This window comes from Sinocyclocheilus anshuiensis, unplaced genomic scaffold (genome assembly GCF_001515605.1).
Source record: "Sinocyclocheilus anshuiensis isolate Anshui unplaced genomic scaffold, SAMN03320099.WGS_v1.1 scaffold1637, whole genome shotgun sequence".
NCBI lineage: Eukaryota > Metazoa > Chordata > Actinopteri > Cypriniformes > Cyprinidae > Sinocyclocheilus > Sinocyclocheilus anshuiensis.
Window position 1 is genome coordinate 90,445 of NW_015540944.1, and position 21,990 is coordinate 112,434.

The 21,990-nt window shown below is 36.9% G+C and overlaps 3 protein-coding genes across 8 annotated transcripts in view; 2 read left to right on the top strand and 1 right to left on the bottom strand.

The window, feature by feature from the left end:
• Positions 1-30: 30 nt before the first annotated feature.
• Positions 31-8,235, bottom strand: LOC107689751 (zinc finger protein 518A-like). 2 transcript variants are annotated; one of them, XR_001634367.1, is made up of 4 exons: positions 7,955-8,235; positions 3,516-5,369; positions 1,096-1,906; positions 31-285 (listed from the first exon to the last, which is right to left on the bottom strand). XR_001634367.1 is itself a non-coding variant. In XM_016487888.1 (3 exons), the coding sequence occupies exons 2-3, from the start codon at positions 5,350-5,352 to the stop codon at positions 1,161-1,163; spliced, it is 2,583 nt and encodes an 860-aa protein (XP_016343374.1). In that variant the 5' UTR covers positions 5,353-5,369; positions 7,955-8,235; the 3' UTR covers positions 31-1,160. The 2 variants fall into 2 exon arrangements, 1 of the variants encoding a protein (XP_016343374.1); XM_016487888.1 differs by having other exon boundaries at positions 31-1,906.
• A 1,375-nt stretch (positions 8,236-9,610) lies between these two features.
• LOC107689765 (cyclin-J-like) lies at positions 9,611-13,512 on the top strand. The gene is made up of 6 exons (XM_016487909.1): positions 9,611-9,787; positions 10,184-10,259; positions 10,924-11,134; positions 11,256-11,555; positions 11,683-11,842; positions 12,489-13,512. The coding sequence occupies exons 2-6, from the start codon at positions 10,191-10,193 to the stop codon at positions 12,808-12,810; spliced, it is 1,062 nt and encodes a 353-aa protein (XP_016343395.1). The 5' UTR covers positions 9,611-9,787; positions 10,184-10,190; the 3' UTR covers positions 12,811-13,512.
• A 599-nt stretch (positions 13,513-14,111) lies between these two features.
• LOC107689752 (probable E3 ubiquitin-protein ligase HERC4) overlaps positions 14,112-21,990 on the top strand; it is a 21,086-nt gene continuing 13,207 nt past the window's right edge. For 4 of the 5 annotated variants that reach the window (XM_016487889.1, XM_016487890.1, XM_016487891.1 and 1 more), the window contains exons 1-6: positions 14,112-14,413; positions 16,066-16,336; positions 18,891-19,050; positions 19,753-19,829; positions 19,926-20,147; positions 20,228-20,319. In XM_016487889.1, the coding sequence (XP_016343375.1) occupies positions 16,111-16,336; positions 18,891-19,050; positions 19,753-19,829; positions 19,926-20,147; positions 20,228-20,319 (777 nt within the window). In that variant the 5' untranslated portion in view covers positions 14,112-14,413; positions 16,066-16,110. Of the gene's footprint in view, positions 14,414-16,065; positions 16,337-18,890; positions 19,051-19,752; positions 19,830-19,925; positions 20,148-20,227; positions 20,320-21,990 lie in introns of those variants that run through there. The other variant, XM_016487893.1, reaches the window with a different exon arrangement.

Consider the following 21,990-nt stretch of genomic DNA (forward strand, 5'->3'; position numbering starts at 1 on the left):
AATTATATTTCTTTATTTATTGATAGCTCTACAGGTTTTTTTTGTGGAGGCACTTCTACAGTACAGCAATGCAAGGTGTCATTCACAGCTGTTTAGTGCAACACAGTGTTTAAACTTCTATACAAACATAAGAGAGACACGTTTACTTTGGTTTCAAGTGAAGTGGATCACAGACCTGGAATAAAGACCATCTTCAAATATTTCTGGAAATTCACACCACTATTAAGTGCCTGAATCGCAGTTCAATCATCAAACTTTTCAAGTCAGTGAGGGTCTCGTTTTTACCTGGTGAAAAAAAAATCAAGAAATTATTATCCCGATCAGATTACACTGATCCTAAAAAAAACCTTTGGCTTCATAAATGAGAATAAAAATATTTTTGGAAAATTCTGACTACTGAGACCAAAACATCACAGTTGCAACATTCTTTATCCATGGATAATACATTAACAATGCGATAATTAATTTAAAGTCTTGATTAAACCCTTAATCAAACCCACGTGACTTATCAGCCGACTGCACGCTGAAAAAATAAATATAGACAATTCGCATAAATACAAAACATAATTTCACCAATGCTGCGTCAACATATGCTCTTGCATACACAGATGTAGTTTAAACTAATGCTAAATATACCGGCAATGTGTCGAACAGAGGAAGCTAAACCAGATTTGTAGAATCCTACAAAGACAATCGACAATTTCTGTAAACATTTCAGTCACAAAGTCTTATGAAAGATGAATAGTAAAGCAACAAAGTAGTAATGGTTAAACGACACATGCCCTAGTTTTAAACATCAAAAATAAAGCAATAAAATAATGCAAAACTACATCAAGTATTAAGACGAACTGATGTTGTGATGTTGAGTGGAATAATACAATAGAGGTCTCTGCAGCAATCTGAGATGGATTTGGTCTGACCGTATCAAAAACAGTGATTTTTAATCTATTAGATAATGCACTGCACGTTTTCACATTGCGGAACGAAATAAATAATGCTTTGCTCGTGTCAACTTGAATAGTCAGTCACCCGAAAATGGTTTATTACTGTAAAGAACGAAACGGTGAAAGACGAAGATCCTCATATTTTTCTCACCCTGAGATGTGCACAGTAACCCTGATTCTTCACAGCACTTCTTAAAAATGAAGATGATTGTGTTTCTATCTGTTGAAGAGCTGGTTCCAGCCTCTGGTTGCTTCCATTAGATGCCTTTGTCCGTGACCCACCCAAGCTTCTTGGTTTGTGAAAAGTCGCCCGCAAAACCAGCATCTAAACGTCGGCTGCAGCACGATGCTCTCCGACACTGTCGGTACTACGGTGTACTTTCTTCCACACACTCTTTTGAGCCTCAGTTTTAAGCTGAGCCGTTCTTTAACGGTGCCGTTTGGCCATTCTCTCCTGCGGTGGGATGCGTGGGAATTGGCGACGAGATTATGGCGAAAGGCGTCGCAGTTAAACTCGGAAAGAGCTCGGAGAGTTTTACGAGAAAGTACGACGCGATGCACGGCGTCTTTGTGCTTGTGAACGACTTTCATGATGTTTGAGACCTCGGGGATATCAGTGTCGGGATGGTTGAGAACTATGACAGGCTGGTAGTCGCGTGGGATTTTAACGGATTGCGAGGAGCTGTGGGGAATCAGTCGAAGGGTCGCCGGAGTGTCTCGAGGCACCGGCTCCCAGAAGAGAACGGAGGCGCTGACGTCTTCCGAGGCCCGAGTCGATCGCTTACTGACGGGAGAGTCCGCCGAGGACGTTTCTCCCATGCGCTTTCTGTTCAGCGATGCGAGAGGGTCGACTGACTCGCTGGATCCAGAAGCTGTTTCTGGGACAGATGTGGAAGAGTTTGCATCATCAGGCAGGAGAGAGAAGATGCTGGCGTTGACCGGATCAGATCGCTGGCTTGTACCTGAAGAGAACATGAAGCAGAAGAGCAACTAACATGCTTTAAAATGTCTTAACAAAAATATATATGAATGCAAATACTGTATTTGTATTATGATGATGTTAACAAAGCTAAAATGTGACTATTTTAATTAGTATATTTTAATTCTTGCATTGAATGTTTGTGGCAACAATATATATCTTGGATAATGGTTACCATAAGCCATTTCGAGTAAAACATTAAAAAAAAAAATTTTTTTTTTTTTTGTAATTGTATTTGGTTACTGAGTCATGTCTATGGAAGCCCGTTTAGTGGAAGCACTGAATCAAAAATTAAAAAGGTAATTGCGACTTTTTATCTCACAATTCGGACTTTTTGTCTCATAATTGCGTGAAACAAACTCGCAATTGCGAGTTAAAAAGTCGTAATTGTGAGATATAAACTTGCAATTCTGAGAAATAAAGTCAGAATTGCGTGAAAGAAACTCGCAATTGCGAGACATAAAGTCGCAATTCTGAGAAATAAAGTCAGAACTGCGAGATTAAAAACTCACAATTATGACTTTTTTTCTCGCAATTATGACTTTTTTTGCAAATTCGCAATTCTGACTTAAAAATTTTACTATTACAATTTTTTTAATCAATCAATTTTTAAACAATCAATTGCTTGGAAAGATTGTTACAGAACCATTTCCGAGGAAATACAATGTTTTGATACATACTTTTTTTTTTTAAACAAAATTACTATATTTTACTTCTTGCATTAAATATTTTGAGTCTTTGTGGCAACAATAGATTGCTTAGAAAGGTTACCGAGCCATTTCAGAGTAAATACATTAAATGTCTTTAAAATATTTTCATAAGAATTATTATTTTTTATTTCAAATATTTAAAACATGCACACATATTGTAAATATATCATTTTTATTTATTATTATTACTTATTATTCCAAATATATATTATATTTTAAATATATATATATATATATTGTACTTCAAATCTAAAATATGTTTCAAATAACGTCAGAAAGATGAAAACTAAGCTTTTTTATAGCAATTTGCTATAGATACATATCTATGATCGGCTTCTTAAATGATTAATAATGTTTATAAGATCACTATTATTTTTTTATTTACCATATGTAGAACTATCTAGCATCAATGATAAACTAAATCCTGTGAAAATCAGCTGCTAAATAACTAGGTTTGCACAGTGAACTTGAAGCTTTGACCGTTACAATATGGCGCATGATTTACATATAGTGGCTCATATAGCCGTATCCACTTTAGATATCTATGTAAGCAAGCTTAGACCTATTAAACATCGGAACCATGAGTTTTCTGTCTGCTGGAAAGAGTTTCAATGTTTTGTTTGGATACACTGAATAAAAACAGGGTTCCCACACCATTTGACTTGAGGATTTTCCATGGCATGGCTTCAATCATTTTATTTAGACCTCACTACCAACAAGCCAATAAAATATTGAGTATAACTATAGCAAACAATAGTCAACTAAACACAATTACCTGTCTTTTAACAATTACCTAATATTTTCCATGACTATGGGAACCATGTCTAAAAGACAAAACACAACAAGTACACTTGATCCCAGAGTGCTCTGCATATTGCTTACCCCCAGCGTGTGTTAAATCTTTCAGACGCTCATCAGAGCTGGTGTGTGGCGATAACGTCTGATCCGCTCCCACTTCATCCAGCAAATGGATGGCTGTTGTTAAAGGCAGATCATCCGCCGTATGAAGCAGGTCTGGAGCGCTGCGGCTTTCTACCGGGACCAGAGAATCTCTGGGGTCCATGTTGTTTGTGCACTCGCCAGCATTGCCATGGAGTAACAGGCCCCCGGCTTCACTTTGACACAAAGACTCAGTCAGATCCTTCAGGGGAGATCTAGAGGACGGACTCACGCAACCAAACCCAGAGATGGAGCATGTGTTTGGTTGATGGTGAATGAAGTTTGAATCCAGCGCAAGATTGTGTTCTTCATCAAACGCTGTTGTAAAGAGACGTGAACTACACCTTTCTTCCAAAGAACCTGTATCCGAGGTCAGATCACTATGACATCCTGAATCTCCTTGGCATGCGGTAAAGTTTTCCTCGGATTCACTGAGAGCTTTGTCTTGGCAGTCTTTCGGTCTTTTTGCACGGGGACTTTGAATATGTGAATTATGGTTGCGTGCATGTTCCTGATTGTTGCATCCATCGGTTTGTTGGCTTTTTATCCTCTCAACCACCGAAGACAAAAAGTCCCGCTGAGCTACACATCGCCCCTGCTTCGTTCTTTGGGACGAAGAACTTCTAGGCGTCACCTGAGAACAGTTTCCTGAGGCATTAACGGTTGAAATATCATTGGATTCGTCTTGCTGATTGGCAGGTTTCACAGTGTGAGCATCCTTCGAAACGTCTCGCTTCTTTGAAGGAATGACTTTGAGAACTAAATGCTTTTTGCCGCCCACCATCTTGAACCCAACCACCTTTGTAGTGCAATCTGGGGGAACGGATATATTGTTCTTCTCCATGAGTCCGCTTAGCTTATCTTTCCCAGTGTGTGGCGTGCCACATCGCTTTGCATTCGTTTGTGACGGATGGGATGTTGTTGCCGCTTGCTCGCGTTTGAGAGATGCAGGCCAGTTTTTACCACTACAAACGGTCCTCTCGAGAAACTGCTGCGTTTTCTCTAAGGTCTTCTCTGGATCCAGCAGCATGCCGTGGTTGTCCAGTAGACCGGGTGTGGAGAACGGGAGCAATGGGGACGTCCATTGGGGTTCTGGTTTTGGAAGTAAGTACTTGAACTCTCGAGACAGGTTACTGTCTTGCTTAACAGCTGCCCGTTTTCTCCACCAATTTCTGCGGCTCCACCTTTGACGGCATGCATTTAAGAGATTGTTTTTCTGTGCATTACCATCAGAAATGCAACACGAGTGACACACAAACTGCTTAATCTCCTGGAAGGAGAGTTTGCACTTCGGACAGTAGTATTGTCCGTTTAGAGCATGGTGAGTTTGACAATGTTTGGTCAGTTGGGGAAGCGTTCGCTGGACATAGTCATCACAAATCTCACAAGCAAACAAACAATCCTCGTGTTGCATTCGGTGCTGCTGAAGCGTAGTGAACACTGGCGTGGAGAAACCGCACATGTTGCATGGAAATATCGGTGGGCTTCCTTTGCCTCCATGGGCGATCTTAAAATGCATCGTTAATTCGCCGGGTCTGAAGGAGATGCCGTCGTTGCACGAGGAGCAGGTGAAGGTGTTCGCCGCCTGAAGACATCGAGGCCATTTCCTGGACTTCCCTGTTACTTTCCATCCACGTGCTGTAACATTCTTCTCCTCTTTCACAGAGTTTCGTTCAGCGGGGAATGAAAAGGAGGTCTTCCTGAGACGCAGGCGTTTATGCCAAATGCCCCTCTCTTCATTCCCAACCTGAGCGTCAGGGTTGACATTGACCCCATTCATATTGGATGTACAGAGCCCTATACAAAACAAGGGAAATTTGAGCTTTTAGATAGAACATGCTCAATACTCAATAATCAATACAAAAAAAGTAACTTCATAATTAATAACCAACATCATTATATTTTCACCAATGTTTCTGGTTGCAGGACTGTGCATTATGTATGAGCGATACACTGTAAAAATTATTTTCTAACTTGGTATTTTTGTCTTGTTTTCCATTATAAATATCTAAACATTCTTAAATCAAGATGCATTTAATTGAGAAGGAAAATTACTTAAGAATTTAAATCTTGCTTTCTGAAAAATGTATAAACATTCAGTGGATTTATGCTTCAAATAAGAAAAAATAATCTTGTTTTTTTTTTCTTACCCCATTGCCAGAAATATTTTCTTGTTTTAAGCATAAATTCAACTAAATTTTGATACATTTTTCAGAAAACAAGACTTGGCATCTCAAGTCAGTTATACTGGAAACAAGACAAAATACTTAGTAAGAAAAATGACTTAGGATATGAAGTCGTTTTCTGAAAAATGTATCAAAATTAAGTGAATTTATGCTTAAAACAAGACAAAATATCTGTCAGTGGGGTAAGAAAAATAATCTTGTTTTGCCTTTGAATTAAGTTTTTTCTGACCCCGTTGACAGATATATTTTTGTTTCTTTGTTTTAAGCATAAACTCACTTATTTTTGATAAATTTTTCAGAAAACTTAATATCTCAAGTCATTTTGCCTCTCAAGCAAATGTAACTTGACTTAAAGGGTTAGTTCACCCAAAAATGAAAATTAGGCTGCTTTTTACTCACCCCCGAGGCATCCTAGGTGTATATGACTTTCTTCTTTCAGACGAATCAAGTCGGAGTTATATTAAAAATTGTCTTTGATCTTTCAAGCTCTATCATTGCAGTCAGCGGGTGTTGCATTGCTTCAGTCCAAAAGAAGTTAAATAAAAAGCGCCCATCCATAAAAAATGTCTAACACGGCTCCGGGGGGTTAACAAAGGCCTCCTGTAGCGAATTGATGTGTTTTTGTAAGAAAAATATCCATATTCAAAACGTAATAATCACTTTAATCTAGCTTGCACCAGCAGTTGTACACAGAAAATTTTCATTTTTGGGTGAACTAACCTTTTAAGAATATTTAGACATTTATACTGAAAATACTAAAAAATACTAGATAGGTTTATTTTTCTGACCCCACTGACAAATATTTTTTTAAGTATAAAAACTTCCTTAATTTTGATACATTCAAAAAAAAAAAAACTTTAGATCTTAAGTCATTTTGCCTGTCAAATAAATGTATCTTGATTTAAGAATATTTAGATACTTATACTGAAAACAAGATAAAAAATACAGAGCAAGAAAATCATTTTTTGCAGTGCATACAGTACATATGTGTTTTGTGAGAACTTATTACATTTTCTCTTGTAATTTTGAGTAATTCTTGTAATGCATGCTGTGTAAGCCATCTAATTGAATTAAATTGAATTATTAACTAGTGTTTACGATCAAAATCTCGCCATAATACTGTCACATACACTGTGTGAATGTCTTTGAAAACCGTTGGCCTTCTTTGAAATGTTATATTCATATAACCTTCACTTAGTTACCCTAAACCAAGACTACAACATCTTTATTACAATTCAATTCAATACAATTCAGTATGTTTGAATTAACCTACTTTTAAGTGTGCATTCAATGCTCTGTACTATGGTATTACCATGATTTTTGAACATGGTATCATGATAGTATATTTTCGCTTACATTTATTTAAGTGTACTCAGAAACATAGCCCTCCTTTTGTTATCTGTTTACATTTTAACTATCATTCCTAAACTTTATTCTTATGATCACTTTCTGGTTTAGGGTTAGTTTAAAGCAATTTACTGCTTATGCAACATGTGTGTAACAAATAAATGACTTCAGTACTAAGGGTTTCTGAACATGTACCATGGTAATACCACAGTATTCTTTGAAATACACTTGGACCACCTTGTAAATTCCATTGTAATGTGATAGTCTTTCAATCCCATGGGATTAACATCGAAGTACCATGGTATTGTGTTGCTTTATAAGCATAGTTTTACTATATGAGTGTTTAATAGTTTTCCTCACATCTCACATCTTTCCACACACATGCATACTGACCCATGAAACTTAACAGACATAAAATGTAAGTAATTAATCAAATATAACCCGCTAGGGTTATATAAGCATGCACCTTGAGTTGAACAAGTTAAATAAAGTAACGTTACAATCAGTTTGCACCTGTGGTTCAGTTGCCTAATTCCCCTTGTCACAATGCAATGAACGTGTTATAAAGTTTTAAAAACGTTTTAGAACAAACTTAATGCAATGCAATGTAAAATGCAATGCAGAAATACCTGCGATAAGAGTTTACTTTAGCAACTATGCAGTCTTGCTTATGTAAAGTTGACCAACAAACATGTTTCAAACTGCTATATCTTGCATGCCATTATGCGCGCGCGACATTACATTTCCACTTATAAAACTATAGTTCTCCTTCAAAGCCAACGTTTATGTCGTGCATTTGTGAAAACGCATATAAGTGCATGTAAAAGTGTCGAAGGCGATCAGACTTACAGCGCTTTTCCGCCTCCCGTCCAACCAGAATCAGTCAACAGCGCGCGGCAGCCATGACAGTTCAATCCGGGGACAACAGCAGCTCAAGCCCATGACAAGAATGCATTACCTGCATGCCACATCATACTAACGTCTAATTGCATTGTCTAAATTTCACGCATTGCATCGATGTATTAATGCCTAGCTGTATGCTTTCAGTGTGTGAAACAAGCTTTCTTTCATTAATGCAACAGATTTGATGTGCACAGAAAAGTACAGCTCTAAGAAGACAGCACGTGCTTCTTCCTCTTTCAACACACATCATTCAGCACTGTTTATAACGACCATATAGAGGCACACAGCTCTTATATGCTGCCTGAGGCGTTTGGTGCACACTCTTTTATATGAATGAGAATGCGAGAAAAGAAGAAAAACGCGCACGTGCTAACAATGTCATTTTTACTTTATTTAAATCTATTTCTACTTTTTTTGTAATTGCTATTAAATGCATGGCCAATAAAGATTTAGGTCACAGAAAACGAAACAAAACTAAAATTGTGATCTCAAAAAGTCATATTAGAATGGAAATTATTTATTTTTAAAAAGTAAGTCATGAGAATTACATTGTGTAGTATCAAGGATGCAACAATATTGAGAGGGAGAAAATGTGCATTTTAAGAATCAATCATTAATATCCAATGTTGATAGAATATTTGTCATTTAAATCAGAGGTGCCCAACAAAGGGCAAAGGGCCATAAATACAAAGGACCAAAACTCAAACTTGACCGAGGGCCGTGGGGCCAAAGTAAATGTTGCATATAACTATACTAAATTATATTAACTATATTTTAAAATTGTTTAAATACTTAAACAAAATGTTATTTTTTGAAATGTTACATCCTTTTTTTAAATCAAATGAACTTATATTGTTTGTACATTTCAAAGAAAAAAAAATGTAATTAAAATTTGCACCTGAATTTCAATAGTAGCTGTGATACTGTTAATAATGTCTTTCCTGTAAATTGCTTTTCCTTGTTTTTATTTCGCTCTGAATAAAAGCATTTGCCCAATTAAGTACACAAGGATTTCCATCCTGTAGAACATTTCTGTTTGGTGCAAATTAACTTAATAGCATCACTTCTCGGTTTCAATTAAATAGAAAAAAAAATATTCACTATTTAGTGACAGTTTGTAATGATATTCCTGCACTATAGTACCAGTCCTGCTTCTAATGTAGGCTATAAAACACATATCATTTCTTTATGGTTGCACTATGGCCAACTAAAACAAGTAAATCTGCTCTTTAAATGCTTTAATGAAATGCACATGACAAAACACATAAAAACAATAACGAGTAGGAATGTGCTGTTGTTTTTAACGTTTTTAAAACAAGTTATAATATAGCAATAAACAGAAGTTAGGTAGTGTTTCCTAATGCTGTGATCCTTATTGAGGAGAGGGTGGCCTCTAGTGGTGAGGTCGTGTTATAGCAGGCTCAGTTATTTGGGTTAAAAGGTGTTCCTTTACAAACAGCTATTACTGAAAATTGTGTTTCTCGGGTATCGGTTGCAATCGTCTTTGTTCCCACCTCTTTTTTCTGTGCAATTCTGTGATTAGTAGACTAGTAGATTAGTAGATCTGCTAAAGCTTAATTCTGATTGGTTGCGCGCTGTGATTGTAAGGCGCCTTTTGATTGGCTGAGATTGTCAATGGGCTCGCAGTGCAGTGAGTTGTTACTTTGTTTCTTGAACACAGAGTGTAAGCTTTGCTTTGATTTACACTTTGATTATAAGTAAGTTTGTTCGGCTGCTACTTTTCATCGTACTGTCTGCATGCAGGCGTCCTTGTGTGGGGTGAGTTCTTTACTGATTCAAAACACTGAAAAGTGTTCTTGGTCTGCTTTTCCCCTTTAAAAGTTACGCTTGTAGCGCTATTCTGTATTTCACTTGCCTCTTTGATTTACAGTAGGTTTATGCATGCTAGTAAGTCATTCCGCACATTGGTTCTTGTTATGTTGCCTGTGATGTGCATTGCTTGGTTTGACCCAATAACTATTGTGAACATTAACGAAGACTTAATGATCTTCTCCTCCTGATTGAGAAGTGTGCTGGACCAATCAAGACCTTCAGCGGTCTCACCGTCATCAGTGCTGATTGTTGCTGGAGCTTTGATTTGTTTTGGGGATTGGACTGAGGTGCTTTTTGCTCAGTGAAGCTGATCTGATCTTCATACAGTCTCATATATTCCAGGAGCCCAATGGAGCTGGAGGGTCAGTGGTGGAAAGGAGAACTTGCAGAGGACATCTATCAGGCCCTGCGTTACAAAGTTTGTATTCCTGTTATTGTGTTATTATTTGGTGCCACCGACCTTATGTTATAATGTCATGCATGCAGGCACAATGAACCTTGCACAAATCTATTATTACGTAATTGCCATAGTAGTGGAATTGTCTATTTGTTTTTTGCATACATAGGCAACTTTACCGAATTCATGTAAATGCAACTTGAATGGATGCATATGCAAGATTAGTGAATTCATGTAAATGCACTTGAATGCATGCATATGCAACTGTTCTGAAATAATGTAAATGCATTTGAATGCATGCATATTCAACTGTTCTGAATTCATGCATATGCATGCATTCAAGTTGCATTTACATGAATTCACTAATCTTGCATATGCATCCATTCAAGTTGCATTTACTGTACATGAATTCCGTAAAGTTGCATATGCATGCATTCAAGTTGTATTTACATGAATTTACTAATCTTGCACATGCATGCATTCAGGTTACATTTACTACTGAATTCATGTAAATGCAGCTTAATACTTGCATATGCAACTGTACTGAGTTCACGTAAATGCAACTTGATTGCATGCATGTGCAACTTTACTTGGCTATTGCATGCATGTGCAACTTATTATTGCATGAATCAGTATTATAAAACATATTAATTGCAGTGTGGTTGTCTCGTTGGATGTCCTTCAGGAGCTGCGCTTGCCTGTGTACAAAGGCCAGTCTCCACAGCTGAGTCTTAGACGATATTTCGCAGACCTTATTGCTATAGTCAGCAACCGGTTCAAGCTGTGCCCTGCGGCCAGACACTTGGCTGTTTATCTGCTGGACCTGTTCATGGACTGCTATGACATCTCAGTACAGCAGCTTCACATGGTTGCGCTGTCCTGCTTGCTTTTGGCCAGTAAGAGTCATACTCCTATTATTTATTGAAACATAATTCCTGCTCTTATTGTGTATGATGCACAAAGCACACCACAAAACATTTTGCCATAACCACTCAGCAACCATTGTTTTTAATCCAGGTAAGTTTGAGGAGAGAGAAGACCGCGTTCCGAAGCTGGAGACCCTGAACAGTCTGGGCTGCATGAGCTCTATGAACCTGGTTCTGACCAAACAGGGTCTCCTGCACATGGAGCTGCTGCTCCTCGAGACGTTTCAGTGGAACCTGTACCTCCCCACAGCTGCTCACTTCATAGAGTACTACCTGCCGGTCGCCGTGAATGAGACGGACCTACATGACGGCTGGCCAATGGTATGCATGGAGAAGACCACGCTGTACATGTCCAAATATGCTGACTACTTCTTAGAGGTCTCTTTACAAGGTGCAGAGTTTAATTCAGATGCAGTGCATTTTCACCTGTTGAATGTTGGTGTGAGTGTATAAGAACTGCATGATATACAAAATAAGAATGTTTTTCAAAAAAAAAAACATTTCCTTTCTCCGTCAAGACCATGCATTTCTGCGATTCGTCCCGTCCCTGATTGCTGCGGCGTGTGTGGCCTCCTCACGGGTAATCTTGCATTTGTGTCCGGCCTGGCCTCCGTGCCTCCAGTGTCTGTCAGCGTACACCTGGGAGCAGCTGCTGCCCTGCGTGGAGAGACTTCTAATGTGAGTTTCACCCAGAGTTGTTATCCTTAACGGAAAGCCATACAAATGGAATGCATGTAAATACAGTTTGAATGCATGCATGTACAACTTTACTGAATACATATAAATGCAGCTTGAATAGATGCTTACTGAATGCGTTCAATTTGCATTTACAGTACATGCATTCAATAAAGTTGCATAAGCATTCATTCAAGTTGCATTTACATATATTCAGTAAAATTGTATATGCATACATTGTATTACAAGTATTACATTTACTTGCATACAGTAAAGATGTAAATGCATGCATTTAAGTTGTATTTCCATCTTTACTGAATGCATGTAAATGCAACTTTATTGATGCATATGTATACAAACTCTTCAGAATGCATGTGAATGCAACTTGAATTGATGCATATGCAACTTTACTGCATGCATTTCAGCATTTTTTTGTTACTTGAAATAAAATAAACATTAATTTGATTAAAATACAACTTTATTTCAGCTAGTTGCAAAGGCGTCATTTCTCATTTTTATTCAGTTTCACTTTAAGTACCAAAATAACTCAAACTGAAAATAATGTGTTATAGTTTAATGGTAATTTTGACGCTGCAAACATGGACATCATTATCGCCCCTGATATCCTCTCCCTCCCTCTCTTTCTCAGTGCTCATGACAGTGACGTAAAGGAAGCAAACAAGCAGAAATGCCCGAAGCCGAGTGCTCAGCCTGCACAGATGGTGTATCCCGTCCAGGGTCAGAGTGTGTCCTTGCATCAGTACATGCAGCGGCCGAACACGCAATACATGCAGCAGAGCTGCCAGCCGGTGGTAGTGTCTTCTCAAGGTCCTGCAACATATCTGACACATACGGCCTCAATGCAGGGGCTCACGCAGACACAGACCATGGATGCTAAGGTCAACATGCCAGGCAGGGCTTACCAGGTGAACCCGTTGTACCCCTGCGCCGCTCCCTGCTTCGACAGGTGATGAAACCGGACAGGAAAGTATCGGACCATTTACACTGCACAGGGGAGAGTTTGTAATCATGTGTGCAATTGTGGGATTGCAAACACCATAAAGCAAGCACACTGCTCTTAAATGTTACTTGAATCAAACCACTTCAGCTGCTGAATTCTGAATCCTTTTTAATTTACGTGATTAGGGTGAAAGCTAGATGATTTAAATCACTGTAACGTTCATGAGGTGTGGGGTAATCTGAAATGTGCAATATTCTAATGCTGTTGTGCATTACCCACTGAATGCTGCCTTGTGGTGTTTCATTTGTTGTGATAAGTTTACTCAAGTATTATTATTTATGGCCATCTTTCATAAATGAAGACATCATGGGAGTTCAAAGTAACGCTGTATAAGAAATGAATGTGGTTTTTACTAACACAAGCAAGTGTTATTTTGCTCTACCTCATTGAATGCAGACTATTGTTGTCTCATAACCTTACAAATGCACTTTGGTACAGTGTTTGTTTGTAAATATAAAATAATAATAAAAATGCAGCTAGTTTTGGGTTTGGGTGTTGAAATTGTTGGTTTGTAGCCGTTGGAACATGTTCATGATTAAAATTCACCCTTCTCAGATTCACACAAACATCCACATATGAAGCTGTTTGTTTGTATAATTAATTCTACTTCACCCACCTAGTACACTGTATTGTATTTTTTTTTATTATTGTTTTTTTTGGGGGGAGAAAAATACACACATTTATATGTCATATATTTATATTATTTATATGTTTCAGGTTATGTACAATGATGATGGGACTTTTAATTTGGATTTTTGTGCTTGCAACGTTCACAAAAAATAGGTTACAATTCATGAACATAGTCAATGTTATAAATTGCTGCAGATAATCAGACTGTGATCATTTCTCAATTGGAATATATCTATGTCAGAGGAAATTATTCATTTAGAGCAAGTGATTGCAAGTGTCATTGCCACTCAAAATATGTTACAAAATACATAAACCATGCAACATAAAGAGGAACCAAAATCATAGTTTTCTGGTTAATCTAATGAATCAGTCTCTGACAACATGGCATTTTTGTGTGTGTTTTTCGTTCTAATCCCGCCGCAGCAGCTCCGTTGCTAATTATTATTATTATTATTATTATTATTATTAGTGTGTGTTTCGTTCTAATCCCGCCGCAGCAGCTCCGTTGCTAATTATTATTATTTATTTTATTTTTTTGTGTGTGTTTTTCGTTCTAATCCCGCCGCAGCAGCTCCGTTGCTAATTATTATTATTATTATTTTTTGTGTGTGTTTTTCGTTCTAATCCCGCCGCAGCAGCTCCGTTGCTAATTATTATTATTATTATTATTTGTGTGTGTTTCGTTCTAACCCCGCCGCAGCAGCTCCGCGTGTGTCGTCACATCCGGTGTCAGGAAAGGCTCTAGAATATTACCGTCGCTTCTCGTTCATTCTGCGCTGTGTGTATTTAAGCGCTTCCTGCTGCTGGCGCTCTTTCAGTCTGTCATGACATTACAAAACATATCTGCGTTAACGTTCATGTAAACATAAACCCTGAACCTGTGCTGGACGCGTCCACAGGAGCATCATATTACATATCAACAGGTAAGAAAAAGCAGGCAGGATTTATGACTGACACTCAGCGCTGTCGGTGGGTGTGGGTGCAGAAATGTAGCGGTGTTCAAGCGGACTAATGCCATATATATATATTTAGGACTGACGGAGTATGTGTTTGTGCTCTTATTTAAGGCACAAATTCGTGCACAACAGTAGTGAGGTGTGGTTTATTTGATTTTGAAAGCCTGTCATTGAAAACAAATACACATAGTTTTGCGCTAATAAGAATTAGCTGACATTCCCTCAGGACTGCGTTTAAACACCAACCGTTTTAACGGTCATTTTCGCACATTCCATTTAAAGTCATAGAGACGAGGACATTTAAATCTCACGTGCTTTGCGGTTTAAAATTCGATACAGCGTTACATTTGTTGTTATTTGGTGTATAAAAAACAAAACACTTAAAGTAGTAGTACCCGTTTTTATTGCATCCAGCTATATAGTGTTTGAAAGCTGTTAAGCAATGAATGTTATTGGACACACCTCCCAAAAACTGAACTTTCTAGAGAGATTTCTAGACAATTTTCTTTTTAGGGCGGGACTAACTTGCACGCTTTCATTTTCATCTATTTAAACCGTGGCACCCATTGACAACTGTGACAGCTGTAATAGTATAGGCTACTGGTTAGTGTTGTAACCTAGTAATAACCTAACCTAACCTAACCTAGTAAGCAGACATCAGTCAAGTAATGGTACATGCCAGGTTTGTGAGTTGAGTTAATTTTAGAGTATGTGGTTATAGTATAGTGGTGTGTATATATATAGAGTTTAGTGACGATATAAAATCTGTGAGTAAGATTCATAATATATAATGTAATAAGGTACATCTTAGTACTTCACTTTCTATGGAAGCTATGGTAACAATTTTTTTTACTGAATTGCGAGATATAAACTCAGAATTTTGACTTTTTTCTTAGAATTTTATTTTTTGCAATTCTGAATTTATATTTCGCAATTTTTGACTTTACACAATTCAGAGTTTGCATCTTACAATTTTGACTTTTTTCCTCAAATTCTGAGTTTACATCTTACAATTCTGTTTGTTTTTCGATGCAGAATAAATAATAAATAAGCTAATGTGCAACTTTTTTACTCACAATTCTGACTTTGTTCTTAGAATTTTATATCTTGCAATTCTGAATTTATATTTCGCCATTTTTGACTAGACTTTTTCCTCAAAATTGCAGTATAAACTCAGATGTTTGACACTTTTTCACACAATTCAGAGTTTACATCTTGCGATTCTGTTTGTTTTTGATGCAGAATAAATAATAAATAAGCTAATTGCAACTTTTTGTCTCACAATTCTGACTTTTTTTTCCTTATTTATATTTTTTATTTATATTTTCATCATTAAATCCCTTTTTGTCTATTTTTGCCACCCTGTATGCATTATTTATTATTATTATTATCATCATTATTATTATTTTAGTTTTAGTTATCTTTATTTTTATTGTATTTATTTATTTTTTTGTCTCTTAACTTTAGTTTGAGGTGGTTCTGCTATTTGTTTCTGTTTGTTAATAAGTGAAAATCAATAATAATAATACACAAATTATAATTAGCATCTAGTTACTGCTGCATTAAAGAGTTTGCTTTGGTCTGACAGGTGTGTGTGCGTGAAGCGGTGGAACCTGTAGGTCTTCACCTGTGGAAGAGAGCGGCCATACGGCCCGTCACTCGTCATGCTGTGCTGGGGGAATGCCTCGTACGGGCAGCTGGGTTTAGGTGGGATTGATGAGGAGATAGTGCTGGAGCCGAGGAAATGTGAGTTCTTCGAGGGCAAGCGTGTGAGGGATGTGGGATGCGGCAGACGTCATAGCGTCTTTCTGCTGGAGGACGGGACGGTGTACACCTGCGGCTGCAGTGACCTGGGACAGCTGGGGCATGACAAAGCACGCAAGAAACCAGGTAGGGCAGCAAAGACACTTTACTAGCATTAGAATATTATGGCTTTTATTGTAAGTACTTGATCTTAATTAAATTAATTGATTTGAATGATTCACTTGATTCATGTCATCAATCTGTCATCTATTAAACAATTTTAATAAGGTAATATTAAGGTGGTTCCTCTCTAATACTCCCACTTTTTATGATCTGAACATTTCCTGCTGGATTAAATCATGCCTCGCCCTCAAATGTTTTGTTAATTTTATGTAAAGTGCATTTTTGACAGCATTCCATGTTGACCTAAAAATATTCCCTGAGAATAATATAATATATTGTGAATGATATATTTATTGAATTAGTTTTGTATTTAAGATATAAGTAAAATGTTTAATTTGTCCCATTTTTGTCCTAAATGATGCATTTATTTGATTAAAAATACAGCAAAAATTTGTGAAATATAATATAAAATAGCTATTTGAATATATTTGAAAAACATTTTATGTGAATATAGTGTAAACTGTAATTTATTTCTGTGATGCGCAGCTGTATTTTCAGCATCATTACGCCAGTCTTCAGTGTCACATGATCTTCAGAAATCATTCTAATATGCTGATTTGCTGCTCAAGAAACATTTCTGATTATTATCAATGTTGACAACAGTTGTGCTGCCCAATATTTTTGTGGAAACCGTGATACGTTTTATTTTTCAGGATTCTTTGATGAATAGAAATTCATTTATTTGAAATAGAAATCTTTTGTAACATTATAACTGTCTTTACTGTCACTTTTGATCAATTTAATGCAGCCTTGATGAATAAAAATATTAATTTCTTAAAAAAAATGTCCCTGTTCAAAAACCCTAGGTTATTTTAGGTTATATCAATGAAACAGCCCGTACTTTCACAACATCCTCTGAAATCAATCTGATGGATTTGGCTGCATACTATTGTTTCGCAGAAACGCATACGGGTCGGTCAGTGTGACATTGACTGCTGTTCTAACAACTGTCGGTTCCTTAGACGTCACATGACCTCTAACTCAATGACCTAGAAGTGTCAAGCACAGACCATATGTGACCCTGGACCACAAAACCAGTCATAAGGGTCAATTTTTCGAAATTGGGATTTATGCATCATCTGAAAGCTGAATAAATAAGCTTTCCATTGATGTATGGTTTGTTAGGATAGGACAATATTTGGCCGAGATACAACTATTTGAAAATCTGGAATCTGAGGGTGCAAAAAAATCTAAATATTGAGAAAATCGCCTTTAAAATTGTCCAAATGAAGTTCTTAGCAATGCATATTACTAATCAAAACTTTACTTTCATTTAATCCAAACTGTGTACATATTTAATTTTAAAGGGCTTTTGAAAACCTAGTTATTCAGCGTTATTCTTCAGAAATTCGTAAATTCAGTTATTTTTTTTACCCTAATAAAAGTTATAAGCGCATTAAATAGTTAATAAAGAAACGTCATTCTAATGCTCATTATATTAGCGTTAGCCACGCTTATGCTAACGATTAACTACTCTAATAACAGCGTTCATTTCAATTCGACATCCAAATTAAAATATTGAATAATATTCATAACAGAAGCGGTGTTTCCCCCAGACTTGCACTCTATTTGTGGCGGCATATATATATATGCAAAATCATTCTCTGCCAGCAGGAGGCGCTTAGAGCGTGAGATATTGAAGTTTTCCCGGTAACGCTGTACACAAAGCAGCGCTCCGCTCACAAACGCTGCTCAGGCATTACAGGCAAGATTAAATGAAAATGACATCCATAATTTTCTGAAGACAATCGGTTTCCTTCAGAAATACAGAGATATAAAAACACCCGCACGGGGTTTCGACTTTGACACGTGCAGTGCTCATGTTTATTCAACGAAGTCAAAGCCTTTTGGAAAATCTATTTGTGGCGGTCAGTTTTGATATTGTGGCAGGCCGCCACAAATAAATCAATGTATGGGGAACACTGATCTAAATATGAAAAATTAAAATGAAACTTACCTGCTTGAACTCTTTCATTTGATCTGGGTGTCTTTAAAGTGTTTTGTTAGTTTGGTGTGTTTCCTCGTTTTGATGTTGCCACGTCTCAGTGCTTTTATGAAGAGAGCACATCTGCGCACCTTTCGGATAGCGCATCAAGAACCGGGTTGACTGGGTACTCGGTACCACCGGTACTTAAAAAAACCTGGTACCGTAACGTTTTCATCTTTTTAGTACCGACTTAGTACCGAAGTACTGGGTCTTTTGACAACACTAACTGGTTTTGTGGTCCAGGGTCACATATAATCAACAAGATGGTTTGAAATTGATGGGTCCTTTATTTGCATCACTGTTTCACAAGCCAAAGGATCAAAATGACTAAAAACAGACAACAACATATATTGTAATATAAAATTAACTTTCTATAAGACAAAGGAACATTAAAAACTTTGTATTAATCAAATGAATTTTGCTGTAGCAGATACAGCATATTAGAATATACACAATATATTGGCCAGTGTATCATGTAGTGCATCTATATAATTCACACAACACTGTTATATGTTTACATCCCCTCTCTAGAGCAGGTTGTGTCTCTGGATGCTCAGAACATTGTGGCCGTGTCTTGTGGTGAAGCTCATACTCTGGCTCTAAATGATAAAGGACAAGTTTTTGCATGGGGTCTGGGATCAGACGGGCAGCTCGGCCTTTCAAACATAGAGGATTGTATCCGTATACCCAGGTAAAAATACCTTTAAACCACTATAAGTATTCAATATTACAATATTATTGCCTCTGTGATGGGTTTGTCTGGACTACAAAAAAATAGATATTTTTTCAATGTATTTCAAAATATACAAAAAATGTAATTGCTAAAATATTTTTTATAATTTATTTACATAAATGTATTTTCTACCAATATGACTTTTGTTCAAGTTTATAAAAATATCTTTAAAAATATGTATAAATAATTTTTTTAAAAGCTTTTAAAAATATTTTGCCCTCCATATATTTCATTCTAAAATAATACATTCACATTTGTCATATTTGAAGAGAAAATGTATTTGTTGTCTTTAACATGTGAACTTATTATAACACATTTCAATAAAAATCTGGGGGTTTTTTTACATTTTTAACTAACTTTACATTGTCTAAAAATCTATATTACAGTATATAAAAAAATGTAAATTAAATTTTGTATATTTTTTTTTACATTGATTGATTGATTGATGATTTAATAGTGATTTATTAAAACATTCATTGATGATATTTATATTTTCTTATATTGTGATAAGAAAACATATTTACAAAAATGTACAAAAAATGGCCAAAAACATATTAGTATGAAATATATTTAAAATTGCCGTATGGGTACAAAAAAAAGCATGTAGTCTGTGATCTACGTGCATGGCATAACTGCTGTGTTTTTGTTGTCTCTTCTCAGAACTGTCAAGAGTTTGTCAGAGGTTCACATTGCCCAGGTGGCCTGTGGATATTGGCATTCCCTTGCTTTAGCCAGAGGTGTGATTCTGGATTAAACGTGAAATATTTCTAAACCTGATTATTGTGCCCTCTTTACCCTAATTATGTAATATTATTCCCAAATTCTCACTCAAGGAGGTCAGATATTCTCCTGGGGCCAAAATAAATACGGACAGCTGGGGCTCGGAATGCAGGGAGCCGGCGTCTCCTCCCCACAAGTCGTTCAGTCTTTGCAGGGCGTCCCATTTGCCCAGATATCTGCAGGGGGCTCTCACAGCTTCGGGCTCACGCTGTCTGGGGCCGTTTTCGGCTGGGGGAGTAACAGGTTCGGCCAGCTGGGCCTCAGCGACAATGATGGTAAAACAAACACCTTAGACATTCAGTTGAGCTTTCTCTGGTATAAAGATTTTTATGGTGGGATGCGTGGTGTTCTTCAGATCGCCATTTCCCTGCCTTGCTGAAGACTCTCAGGTCCCAACGGGTTGTTTACATATGCTGTGGAGAGGACCACACGGCGGCACTAACGAAGGTATGGTTGCTTATTTTAAGTGCTTAATAAGCAACAATGTAATTTATTATGACATATTTAATGCTGTACATCCAAAAGAAGGAATGACCATGGACCATCAACTTCAGTGATTATAATAGAAGCGCTGATTCAGTCGCAAATTGAAGAAAAGTTTGTTTTTGAAGGCACTTTGTGACTCTTCTTACTTCATACACAAAAAAATTTGATTTCTCGATGATTTGATATTTTATAATAGTGAATTTATAATTTCAAAATATAAAACAAAAAAGTGGAAATGAATGACTTATAAGCCATTAAGTGCTCCTCTGCTGCCATCTGCTGGTTATAGTGGTAATTTGATGTCTTTTTTTATTTTAATTTTAAATAAGTGTTTGTTTACCACAAAGTATATTTTGGCCATTCCATTAAAAAAAAACATTTAAATTGGATCATTTTTAGAACGTTAAAGTGCTGGAAATAGTTGTATGAAATGTGCAATAATGTCATTGAAAAGTGCTTGAATTTCTCTCACAAATGGTTGTACAAACCCTGAAATGAGTAATATAATAACATTCGACTCTTTCTGCCACAACACCATGGCTATAGTTAGCGTAACTACTTATGGTTTTCTATGTCAGCGCTGTTTGATAGGTATATAAAAGAGAATTCCAAAAGAGAATTTGAATGCTTCTCACTAGATCTCAGAGCCACCTTATTCATTCTGCGGTGAATTCAAACGCTTCTCACTGGATCTCGCAGTGCTGTGCAGTAACAGTGTCGCGAGATCAACATTGGTTCACGAGTAAACCTGTTCTGAGCTCGGGCCGGTTTTCTCGCATTGCGATCTCAAACGAGATTATGCTTTTGTTTCGTATGCCATTTGATGTTTCTCATATGTGACCCTGGACCACAAAAGCAGTCATAATGGTCAATTTTTTGAAGCTGAACAAATAAGCTTTCCATTGATGTATCGTTTGTTAGGATAGGACAATATTTGGCCGAGATACAACTATTTGAAAATCTGGAATCTGAGGGAGCAAAAAAATCCAAATACTGAGAAAATCGATTTTAAAGTTGTCCAAATGAAGTTCTTAGCAATGCATATTACTAGGGATGCACCGATACCACTTTTTCCAGTACTCGCCCGGCACCGATACTTTTATTTTTGGTACTTGCCGATACTGAGTACCGATACTAGGGCTGCACGATAAATCGCATGCGATATTTAATGCGCATCTTGTCAGAAAGCCGGTTCTGTAATCAGCGGTAAATCTCCATCACCTGCGTGCTTTCACATTGAGCATCGCACACATCAGCTATACATGCGTTGATACTGAATGTTTAACATTATATTCATTGCATACATATACTTCGTAGTAGACATCCTGAACTCCTTTCTGCTGTCTGTTGTTCTGTTGTTGGTGTTTCTTTGTTTGAATATGGGGCTTATCACATACTGTGGGGTATTGGCGTTTGGTATCGGGGCATTTTAACGAGTACGAGTGCGAGTACAGGAGCTCAGTATCGTGCATCCCTACATATTACTAATCAAAAATTGAGTTTTAGTATATTTACAGTAGGAAATTTACAAAATATCTTCATGGAACATGATCTTAACTTAATATCATAATGATTTTTGGCATAAAAGAAAAATCAATAATTTTGACCCATACAATGTGTTTTTGGTTATTG